This window comes from Formica exsecta, unplaced genomic scaffold (genome assembly GCF_003651465.1).
Source record: "Formica exsecta isolate Colony F162 unplaced genomic scaffold, ASM365146v1 scaffold51, whole genome shotgun sequence".
In the NCBI taxonomy this organism is placed as follows: domain Eukaryota; kingdom Metazoa; phylum Arthropoda; class Insecta; order Hymenoptera; family Formicidae; genus Formica; species Formica exsecta.
In genome coordinates this window covers 1,002,381-1,015,743 of record NW_021852343.1, presented here as the reverse complement: position 1 = coordinate 1,015,743, position 13,363 = coordinate 1,002,381, and the positions used below count along the sequence as shown (strand labels likewise).

Sequence of the window (13,363 nt, the reverse complement as noted above, 5' to 3'; positions counted from 1 at the left end):
TATATATTTATATTTACATTTACTATCTACATTATCTACACATCAACAAACTGTTAGTTTTTCATCATGTTGAATCGTAAATTATTTTCTTTCAAACATTATATATCTCGCCTTGCGCATTTACCATCCATATCGTTTTCAATCATTCACACTTTCATTCTTTCATCATCATCATTATTATTATTATAATCATTATCATCATCATCATTATCATCTTAATTATCATCAATATTATCATCATCATCATCTTTATATCGGCGTTAGAGGTGTCATAAACTCACGACTAGTTCGAAGTAAGGATTATCGTATAAAGTAATAATAATTCTTCGACTCTCGGCCAACTTACAAAATCAAATTAACGAGCAAAGATCATTCAATAAAATATAAAAAATATAATAAATACGCCAACTTAAAAAAACAGAGGAGTGAGGGACAATTAACGATAATCAGTAGCTACGTGATACATAAATCCGCGTGTAAATGGCACGCGCTACAATCGCATAATTTTGGATGACAACCTCTTTCCTTTTACCGTCCGCATCCCTTTCGAGGCTGCTTCTCGTCAATTTCACCATCTTCAGGCAATGTCATCATTGTCCCTTCATGTCGACATTGACGATTCATTCTTTTCTTCTGGGAGAATCATCGTGTCTAACATTGGGCGAGGAATTCCCAAATGACGATCGAGGTAATTAGTATCGTGGCAACATCGACACGATTTAACTTGTCTGACAATCTCTTAGAATCATTAGTCTTCCTCTAATCTCTCCTAGACAAGGGAAGGGGGAACGAAACCTTCATAAGGCTCACCAGTTCAGGTTAAATTAGGTTGTGGAGAGGGCGAAGGAGTAACGGGCTGGGGGCATGAGGCCGTGTCCTATATGAATGCCCAACATTCCAGTGTCTTGACAACAAAGTCTTCGCGCGGTGCCAACGGATCGTTGCCATACGTACTGCAGGACTGCGTTCTGCCTTGGTACAAGTCACCGTCCAACCAGAGTCCGAACTTGCCACTAAAAAAAACGATAAAACAAACAACTTCGTGAAGCTCTCGATCGACAGAAAAAGAAGTGACAAAAAGCGAAAGATGAAAAACACTTACTCTCCGGCACCGATTGCTAAACTCTCGTTGTTGCCCTTGATGAAGTATAGATTGTCGCCGCTCCAGTTGAAACATTGGAACCTTGGCGTAAACCTGAAGAGCAGGGATTCGCCGGTACCATAAAAGTGATCGCTCACATGTAGGGCGCACGATGTTAATGCACCAAACACCTGTAATAAAATAAAGTGACAAACTATAAAATCGAAGAAAAAAATATCGTACGACTAATAAATAAATTGCGTGTTTGTTCCATATAAAGAGCCTGAGTGAACAAGCCAATAGAAAACCAATTTAAATGGATGGAAAACGTTCACAAAGCGAGTAAATGCGCAAGCATACGACTTTGTGTGTAAATGCATGTTAATGTTTCGCTTAAGTTAATTATGATGACCGCAAAACTTTCTAATTAAGCGACTCGACTAGTCTCGACGTTTCACTATACTCTCTGAATGTGTCGATTTTTCTAATATATATATGATTAATTTTTACTGTAATCTTTTTAATAGAAAAACAAGAAATTATTTCTGTTAATTATATTTGTACAAAGTATCTTATATTGCAAATTTTTAATATATGATACGTGTAGAACATTATATATGCGCGTTCTAACGTTATTATATAGAATAAAATATAATATATAAATACGTGCTCTCTCGCAGAATCGCCAACATATGTATTACTCTCGTACCAAGGTTAATTTTTCAAAACTGCATCTCTCTATCAAATTAAAACCAATCGGTCTCCATTCCTCCTATTTCTATAGTTTAAATTAACAAATAAGAGACTCACGTTGCCTTCGGTATCCTCGATGACTAATAGGATCGGACTCTCGATTTTCGCCATTTTTCGATACATGCTGTTGAGGCTGAAGCCATGCTGGCTGGTGCTGAAGACGAGAGTCCAATGATAACCCTCCGCCCTCGCAGGTAGATGACGACAGAGCTGTTCCCTATGCTCGTCGCTGAGTATTTCAGTCGTACCGATGAGATCGGGCACGATGATTTCGTTGTCCAGGGAGATGGCACTGTTCGCGTAGAGGACTCGTCTCACTTCCTCGCTCATAGAGAGTACCTGTGAAAATTGATTACGTATTAGTGATATATCTCCGAATACAATTTTCGACAATACGACGTATACTAATCGCTAATTTTAATCGAGGAGGTAAAGAGCAAAGTTTTTTTCTATCAATAACGATTCCATGATCGAAAAATGATCATGGCACAAACGGATGCTATGTATGTGCTCTGTCATCTATATAAACGTACATATTCTATTCAAAATCTTCGTTGACATTAAAAATATATATGAAATGGAAAACTCTCCTAATATCGATTAGAAACAAAAATCATATTGTTAGATATATTCAATAAAATACTTTAATGTTTTCTGAAAGTGTCTATTAGGAACGTTAGAACAAATTATTATAATTGGCGTAACAATTAATTTTGTAACAATGAAACAATGTGATATCGCGGTTTCCAATCAAGTATAATTGAAGCCATTGTTTCTCACAATAATTTAACGATATATCCTTTAAATAATAAAATATTACTTCAACTTGAAATCATTGTTCTGTCCAACTCAACATCTCGAAAAATTTCAATTTCTCACTTCTTATTAACATGGGGCAAAATATATACTATCAATATAAGAAAAGAACACTACTCTAACATTCCTTCTGCTTTTGACCTCCTCAGTTCAACTAGCTTAAGCACATTTAGGGCACATCCAAGTTTGTGTCGTGTTGTACCTTGTTAACATGATCTCATGTAACCGCAGTGGGCGTCGCGTTTATTCAAGTGAATTGCTGGATAATTACTAACGTGGGAGACCGCACCGTGTGAAATATGTGCCGATATTGAATTACTTTTGTTCATCGACTGTCACAGAATGACTTTGCATAATGCGATACACGCGTGAAAGAGAATGCAAATTCCTCCTGTGGTACATCGATACGAGAAGTTCGATTGTAGAACCCGAGAACCGTAGAAGCTGACATTACGATGAACGGTCTTGCGATAAATCGTATCATAGCGATTGAATTTCATCTCTATCCCGAAATCATAGACATTAAACCCGAAAATTGATGCGTACAAACGCAGATTGTTAAGTAGAAATATCTATGTAAAAAATATCTGTGAAGATATTATAATAGGAATTAAAAAGATAGAATAATCACGACTGTCAAAACAAACGAGAGATATTGCTCTAAATTACTGATGAAAATTACAGATAAACTAAAATATATAATTAAATTACATAATTATGCAAAATTATAGAACATGATTACGCTAATATTTTCAATATTATTAACAGATACTTTTCACCCCACATTATCCCTTCGCTCTATAATAAAATTTTTATTAATAGAAGAAAATTAAAAATGATGACATATACAGGGTGTTTCTGGGTTAAATGGCCAAACATGAAATATGAATTTAGAATCCCAAAACAAAAAAAAATTTCTTGTGGAAGTATGCTCGCAAACGCTTCGTTCAAGAGATATTGACTTCTGAAGAACTATTAAGAATGAATAATTTCGAAATAATCTAGGTTTATCCTCTATTACTTTACAGTAATCAAAATTTAATTATTAATTGTTTTGTTTAAAATGATAGCCTCCAGAGACAAGCATTGCACCTATTGATGAGAGAATGAGTGGTTGATTGATATTGTGCGTCTATAATTTTTTCGCACGCTTGCACTATCCTCCATTTTAATGATTAAAGATCATTAACAGGCACTTCATACACTTTTTGCTTCAGAGTACCCCATACAAAAAATCTAATGGTGTTAAATCCGCTGAACGACATTATTCATTCCTATAGTTCTGTAACTTAAGAAGTCAATATTTCTTGAACGAAGAGTTTGCGAGCATACTTCTGCAGGAAATTTTTTTTTTTTTTTTTTTGGCTTTCAAATCCTAAATTCATATTTCAAGTTTGGCCATTCTTTTATCCGGGAACATCCTGTATAAAAGTAACATAAATAATCAAACAACGAACTTTTGAGAACACGATAGAAATTATCATCTCATTAATTGCAATTAACGCGAATTCGCGAAAGGCATTATGCACCGTAAGATAAGAATGCAACTAACGTAAACAAGCATCCGGTATGTATCGTTCATATGTATGTGATACACGATACTATCGTATGTTAAATTCAAAGAAACCCATTATCAATTTGAATAATTTGCAGATTCGGTTACAAGGCAATAAACTCGATAAAATTTTTTTTTTTCGTACGTCAGCTGCCTCTCGTAATTACAGTTTTGTATATAGTTGCATCGTTCTTACGAAATTGGCATAATTTGATAATTCTCGGTATAAGATTGTGTGTTATTATATACGACGATAAAATGTGCTTCTGACAATTATATTTATCGTCCAATGCAGTTTGAAAACGCGGTGACATGTGAAGAATATAAATCAATGATTCAATGATTATATGTTTGCGTTTAATAATATTCAAAGAGTAAAATGAACGAGATGGATCTGAATTTTTATATCTCTTCATACTTGGATGAAAAATCTATCGCGCTCGCATATTATTCTCAGATATGCGTTATTTATAAAAAAAATGTTCCTGTTTAATTCCATTCTCTCAATCAAAGTGATTTCCAAAATCGATTTAATTTTGCTGTAATAAACTTGTGTGCCCGAGTTTCATTCAGCTTAAAACGGACTTCGAAATAAATCGCAGAAAACTTTTATTATTATTCTTATTATTATTACTCTGACGTCTTAACCGAATATCGAGTTTTCGAAGAAGATTCGAATAATATAATAATAATAATAAAAAAGTTGATCACTTTTATTCATTCGATCTATTCGTGTTACAAAAGTATAATGCACATCACGTCATAAATTAATATCAGATTCACATCACAGACGTAATAAGAAAGATATCATGGCATTATTATATACGAATTACCATTTTCATTGTATATTATCTACATATAGACTGAAAAATCATGCGCAAGAAAGACACCATCTGTCAAAATATTGTTAATCATTATCAAGTAAACTCGTATTCTTTGAAAAAAAGAGATTTGTGTAAAAAAGGAGATAAAAAAAGCGATTCCGATAACCTCTGATCCCATTGTTGGAAGAATTTCAGTTTTCATATGCGTTTGTTATTAATCAACAGCTGCCTTAACTTTACCAAATGATATTATTCTAACTTTCAAGAGTCTTATGCAAAATAAAATTGAAAAATCTGTAGATGCAAGTTAATGACATTAGATAAATCACTTTCCCCCTCAGTCTGCGGGAGAAAAGAAAGGGGGCAAAACAAAATCTCTCGGACCTGCTATTTCTATATGTTCCTGCGCGCATGCTGGAAGAGGAGCCAAGTGATTTATTTATACGCAAAGATTGTACTATATCGCAACGCCTATCGTGCTTTTGACATTCGTCCCTTTCATACGGACAGATATTAAAGTGTAGTCATTGTCGATCGATGATCCTTTAGTCATGCTAGGAAGTTTTTTTCAAGTTTATCGACTACTTTATTGAATGCGTTGCGTTAATTTGATAGCGATACTCTTCCAGATGTTTCGCGCAAACAGCTTGTGCAATTATCAGCTTTCTAATAAATTAGCCGGGAGAACAGGGTCGTATCTCGTGGTAAACAATTTCTGAACTGTTATTCATATGAAATATCGCGAGAAGACGCATCGTACCGCATTTTAGGTGAAAATTAACGGTTGAATTTTACATTACACATAATGACTAGTTTGTGTTCAGACATCGTGAGCTGAAAAATAGAAAATGTGACTTTTTTTCTAATTTTTCTAGCTCTAAAAAATGAATATTGAAATATTTTGGGCTTTAAAAGTAATAGTTAATCAGAAGGATAAAAATCAGAAGAACAAAAACAATCGTATCGATAACCAAGCAATCCAGGAAATTGCAAGTTCAATTAATGTAAAAATGTCATGTATAAAAAGATACAAACTGGCTTTTTCAAATGAAAAAATAATCGGTCTGTTTTCGCAATCTATGTTACTGCAAACTATTACTTAAGTTCTCAAGAAGAATATATGAACAAACAAAATGATAGATCGCGCGTCCTTATTGTACGTTCAAATCCACAATACATAATATCAATTAAGACGTTTCGCTATTAATACTCGTCTGCAAATGTTATGTCAAGCAGTATAACGACAACACTGAAACGATGCGATGAGCACGTATTTGATAATCCGAGAAGTGCTTCTTGCACTCGATCTTTGCAAGAAAGGTCACTCTCATCGCGAGATAAAATTAATTAGAAGAACTTTTCTAAAAATATATATATACAGAATATCCCAAAACCACATTACTATTTAATAGCATCTTAAACGGATTAAGAATCAAATTATATTTATATAGGGACATTTAATATTAGAGCTAATCAATAAAATCTAAGATGAAGGATTAATTAAATCAAATTCTGCATCTTATAATATACCATATGCAATATCTTCTTTATGAAATTATTTTCCTCGATATTATGTGTCTTTAATGAAGCGTAAAATAAGACAACAAATATTTATTTATTATATTTTTATTAATAGGATCTTATATAATGTACATATAATGTATATATTATTAAATATATATGTATATATTCTATTAATAAAAATTTAATATAAACAAATATTTTTTTATTTTTATTCTTTACTCTTCATTAAAGACAATAGTGAGGAAAACAATTTTATAAACAGATATTGTATGTGGTACATCATATAAAAGACGGAATTTTCCATATGCTTATACAAAATAAAATTACAAGAGATCATTTTTAATTTTTCTTTTTAAACAAGCCAAGTACCAAAATAGAATGTATAAAAACATTCCTTCGATAGTTTGACAATCATGGAAAACCCATTACTAAAGCATTAGTTAATCGTGATTAGATGAAATAACTGCGAAAGATATAAAAAGGGTCAACATCTTAAAAATAAAAATAATCTTTCTTATTAAGGTAATAATATATCAAAAATTCGATACATAATATGTTGCGATTACAAAAACCATTCAGATGTATATCTTATTTCTGATATTCTAATGTATTTCGTTGTGAATTACTTGCTAGCAAAACGCGAAGAATAACATCTAACTAAATTTGCAGACTTGTGAGAATGATTGTACGTTTACAGCGACTGCTTTTAACTTGACGGAAACGTCTAAATGCGTAGAAATAATTTTTTTTTTTTTTTTTTTTTTTTTTTTAGGTCACACGCGCGCGATATATCTTCGATTCAGCTGATTTGGACACAAATTGATTTGATTGAGATCGAGAAAAGTGTTAAATTGCGAAGTTAATCACATTAATTATTTAGCAGAATTTAATCTGCACGATAATAAAAAAATTACGATAACAAATTATTTTTATTGCAGCACTCATCTTGCTGTAATTAAAAGCAGTAATTTATGTTATCATTATTACGATCGTAAAAATAATCATGAAATCTTTCGATACATATCGATGCGTTCGATTTTATAAAAAATCTCTGAGCTATGAATTCTAAGTAATCGAAGCTTAAAAATAAGCGTCACATTGTTTTAACATATTTTCTTAATATTGTTTCTATATTGTGTACAAAGAGAGAAAGAAAGCATATTACTTTTTTACATATATCATAATACACAAATATTTTTTATTATAAAAATTATAAGTAAATAATGAATTACTATATAATTATTAAGAATTAAATGCTCACCGTAAGCATTCTTGACGAATGCTGAAAAACATAATTCAGAATAGGGCATGGATCCACGGTCATGATCAAAGTAACAACGTCTAGATATGTGTTATCACTAAATGGTTTATCACTAAGCCTTGAACTCTTAAATATCGTCGATAAAATATATGTACTCAATCTTTACTAATAATTTAAAACCAAACGTTACAAAACACGTTCTTGTTTTGATTTAAGGCGCTGAAATTGATGATATTGGATATTTTACGTAAAAAACTCTTTCTTTAAAAAAAAAAAAAAAGTAGGTAATACGCTCGGGAAAGAAGAGATTCACGTAGGAGTCACGTTTTCGCTTTCATATAAAACTTTATATACGCGATTCTACTTCTATTTATATACTACTGTATCTCTGTTGCTATTTTCGTTGGGCGTCAAAAGATCACACACGTGGCAATCTCGTGATCGCTTGTGCGATCGGCAGGACGAATCGATTGAGACTAAATAACATCGAAACCAATTTCTTCCATCGCGCGAGGAACTTCGCAAAAAACCTTTCATTCGGGCCCGTCCCTCCCTTCTTCCTACTTAATGCCAAGAACACATAAATTCCCATCGAATGCCCGCGTCGGCCTCGAGTGCATTATTCTCGAGCGCGATTGTCCTTCGATCAGCCATCCTGATGCGACTTTGATAATGACGGGTCGACTGTTAACAAACCAAAGGTAGAAAAAGAGAGACGCCGACGATGCCATTCGATTTGCCAAAAACGCTTTTAATGACGCCGGTGTTTTAACAACACTCATAATAATCAACTTCCGTATGCCGTTATGAGGTTTCCGATGAATTTCCGTGTACTTATGTCGCAAGTTTCAAATAATTCTTTTCTTTTCTTATGCAAGGACATAAAATAATTTGTTCTCTGGGAATTGTTTTCTCTTAAGTAAAAATATGATATTCTTGTTACCAATATATTATCATAATTTAAAATTGTAAATATATGCCAGGGTTGCAGTTAATTTAATGAAAAATTTATAATAATAATATTATTTTTAAGATATATAACCTAGTAATATTTTTTTATGAAAAATCAAAAATATAAAATAAAATATAATACATATGAGATGATAGCGTGTATCTACTTATGTAATTATTATTATTTGGCGATATTTCATGTAATAAACTTGAAGAAAATTTTGTCAAAGCAGGAACTAGCAAGTAAGCAACACTGTTTTCTTCTAATAATTTAAACAAAATGGACAAAAAATAAGCTTAAATACAAGTTTGATGTTGTCTTATCGATATCAAAATTATACGATCTAGATTAGCAATTCAGAAAAGAGAAAATATTACATTGATGGATAATTATAAACATCCCATCAATAAATACAATCGCTTATTTTGTGTGTTTCTATTTGTGTGTTGCTTTTATCTCTCTGGATGAAGATTTTCCGCGATTAAAAAGGATGAATATTAACTTAAGGTGAATTAAAAATTAAAACGATGGTCTAACGAGTATTCGTAACTATATATTCACTTCGATTATTGTGATACAAACATGATTGTGTCGGACCACGTTTACATATGCTAATCTTATGCGTAATTCGCTTTGTACCAGGCGAGACATGTCGCCATCAATCAGAGATGAGAAAAAACATTGAATGCCAATTTTCGTATCTGTTGATGACGATTTCAGCCTCATACATTATGTATTCTTCGTTATTTATTATTATAGGCGAAAAAAATCTGACCGGCTCATGTGTATCTAATAGTTTTTTAATCGTATTTTAATTAAAATCAAAGCGAAGCGAAAACGGAATCCAGTGACTACGCAACAATTGCGAAATATAGATCACTCGTTACGGAACGAGCCTATAAATTGATTTCAATTGCGAACCGGCTATCCACTAATCGAAATTTCCTGGCAGTTTGCTAAGCGAGGAGTGTCATCGCGGGACATAATGCGTGGGTACAGCGGACGTTTATGTCATAAGTGTAGTTGAGCAAAATTATATAATTTCGCACAATGTTGCTTAATATTATGACTGCAAGATATTATATAAGTCCAATATTCTAATGTGTGTCAATTTCTCTCTCTATGTATGAAAATGTATATATCAAAATATTTAGATACATTATATTGTAATACATATATATTATTTTATTATTATATTTATTTATCCGTTAAATTGTATATTTTTGCAAAATGTAATAATTCTATTGAAACTTAAATATAAATTGTGAATCGTCATTCATGCTCGGCCCTTATATATGTTAAAATATTTTAATATCACAAGATTATTTAAGTTATGCGATATAATCGATAAAAATTTAATTTCTTTCGTGTTATCATATAATTATCATAAAATACAATATAAAACGTCTTTTACGAATAAATTGTGCTATTGGACGATCTGAAATTCTTTATAAAAAATTGATCATATTGCACACGGAAAGTTCGTAAAAGGCAATAAAAGCCAGTCGCGAATGTTAGTTATTCAAGGCGATCGGGAAACGGCTATCAAAAGATTGCGAAGGGTGACTGCGATCGTTATTGACAAACGTGCGGCGTGAAAACGTCCGTCGATTTCCTTTATAATACCGAGATAACGGACGGGAAATAAATATGAAAGTTAATGAGTCTGCGACTCTCGAATGCCGCTTCACGCTGAGCCTAATGTTTTTATTATGCCACAACATTCCTAAACAGAACACAGCTATTATGAGATTTAATTATATAGCTTACGTCATTTTATTGTTCTAAATCAAACACAATTACATCGAAATCATATATAATCTTTCCTATAACATTGTATATATTAAGATAAGTATTACGTTTTATTTTTCTGCTTTATACTCATAAATAAAAAAATATAGATATTTTTATGAAGAGAAATAAAATTTATGTTTTAAAAGTTTGTCCAGCCATAAATATAGAATGTTTAAATCGTTATATGTCTACATGACTATCTTTGATGAAAAAATAAAAACAATAGTAATCGCGTTTTCTTATTGCACGAAGAAAAACACAAGTGATGATTCATAGAATATCGTTGAAAAAAAAAATTAAATATTATTTAGAATATTAAATAAAAATTCACAATTTTAATTAAATTTTCCGATATTTTTCTTTTCCGCGATATTCTAAGAAAAATATATATAAAATAGATTCTTATATATGTACGCAAAATATATATAATATAATTTCGTTAAATTGAAGACATATCAAAAAATTATCTTGATTCGTGAACAAAAATAATCTCTGGAAGGGATTTTGAACAAAATGATACATTTATAATAATACACATATATTTAAATGTAAAAAGTGTGTTATATACGATTGTCTATCTATAATATAGAGAGCACATGTCACAAGCCGTCGAGATTTTAAAAAGAAAAGTGAAATAAAAATTTTCAGTCTACAAAAAGGATGCTCAAAACGGTGATCAAATGTGAACATCACGAATAATTGTCATACTCGCACTAAATGAAAGACCAGTTTACGAGCTGTTAATTAAGCCAATGTAGAGTAAAATACATGATGTATGAATTCGAAAATACGCACTCATTTTACTTTGAACCCAACATTTGGAAGCAACATAAAAAAATCAATGTAATTAGCATTAATCCAAGATTGTAATTAACTTTTTTTCTATATTATAGATAGAACTACATATTTAAAAAAAAAGAGGAATTCATTAAGTTGATTAGAATTAGCAGTTTTGTTGGATTGTTTCGATAACTCGGTTAAAGTAGCATTTTTATCGCAATTATTGATTCCCAAATTTATGTAGGTCTAACAACAATAATAATAATAGAATGCGTTATTCTAATTTTAATAATATTAAATAAAGTTACATATTCTAATGCATTCGTTAAGATAGCAAGCCAAAGAAAAGTCGATTCTTAGTATATGAGATGTAAGTTGATGACAAAATTTATTATTTACTTCCGCGTTATTCTGTCATTCATATGCAACAAGAAAAAGATTAATGTTTTGAAATAAATTTTTTCCACGAAAAACCATCCGTCTTATGTGATATAAGCAGTAATGTCATTTGTGATTATACGCATATAATCTTTGTCCAAAAAGTTTCGAGATTAAATTTATCGCAGATAAATATATCCAGTTTTGTTTTCACGGTAGATTCATTTCTTTAACGCTGTGCCAATTTCTTATTTAGACCTGCTCTTACGCGATGACTGCTTATATCATATATGTCAGATATTATTTTAACCATCAATTTAGCTGCACATCAATGAACAAGCAAAAAATAAACTTTAGATTTTGTATAAAATTTATAACCAGCGGTGATCATAAGCTTCATACAAACATATTGTTACGATTTAATTCAAGAAACTTCGCGAAATATTATAAGAAAAAAAGTCAAAAGTAAATTAAAAGAATATTTTTGTTTTCTAATTTAATAGAATGGCAACATTTCTTGCTACAAGGAAAAATAATCTCAAAATCTTAGCGTATGCTCATTGTCAGTATAACTTTCAAGTGTTAACTTTCTCTTTTGTGAAATATTTAATATTTTTTAAGTGAGTGTTCCATTATTTACTCGCAGCAAAAAAGAAATAAATGATTATTCGTTTTTTTAATTGCAGGGGATGATACTTGATTATTTGCTAAATGCAGCAACAAGTAGTGACAACTACTCGAGTCTTTCATATTTATAAATGAGACCAAAGTTTTAAAAACGAATATATATATGTACATGATGATGAGAAAGATCTTCAATTTCAAAGTCAATTTTAGATAGCTCGAAATTTGATTCAAAAGAATCATATCACAACTGATGAAGTGGTAAGTTTATTCGATTAAGGAGAGTGTTGAGACAGCTTTGTAATAAATCGAATTTCTTTTTCAAAATAAAATTTATAAACTTGTTAAACATCGGATTAAGTGCATAGATACTGATGGAGACTGATGTAGAAAAAAATGAATAAATATTTCTTATATTTATAAGAATTTTCATTTTCTCTTTTCCCAAATATCCCTCTATTTTTCGACTTTCCCTCCCAAATAGCCTATACTTTCTCCAAATTTATTCTTTATATTCCCGTCTGTCTAAAAAGTTGAAAAAAATATAATTTAAAACTAAAGAATGATTCATCCTATTTGTTGTTTTATAGAATAAAAAAATCTCTGCATATTTAAATAATTACTATCTATCAAATTTTATAATTAAATTTTTTTCTTAACATCAATTTTAACAATTATATCGGTCTTTCTCTTTCTTTCTCCTTTTCTCTCACTTTCACATTTTAAATTTATTTACTGCACCTAAATCTTTTTCTACCATAAATTACAAATGTTTTGTCAAGCACCCATTTTCTTTCTCTCTCTCTCAAATTTTTCGAATCTGTTTGAATGACGTATTGTGAAGAATTGATTTCTTATTATAAAAATATATCCTATTGTGAAGATATATCCTATTGTGAAGAACTGATTTCACGAAAGAACGAGAAGAATTTAGAAAAGAAAAGAATTTAGAAAATTTTCTAAATTTTCTGCTTTTGTACATTTCTCCTTTTTTTTCGTTCGAAAAATTTTCTGTCTCTAA

General features: G+C 30.9%; 1 protein-coding gene across 1 annotated transcript in view; it reads right to left on the bottom strand.

Moving 5' to 3' along the window:
- Positions 1 to 177: 177 nt before the first annotated feature.
- LOC115241775 (nuclear receptor coactivator 7) overlaps positions 178 to 13,363 on the bottom strand; it is a 63,560-nt gene continuing 50,374 nt past the window's right edge. The window contains 3 exon segments of the mRNA XM_029817707.1: positions 178 to 1,013; positions 1,103 to 1,272; positions 1,892 to 2,173. Coding sequence (XP_029673567.1) covers positions 878 to 1,013; positions 1,103 to 1,272; positions 1,892 to 2,173 — 588 coding nt within the window. The 3' untranslated portion in view covers positions 178 to 877.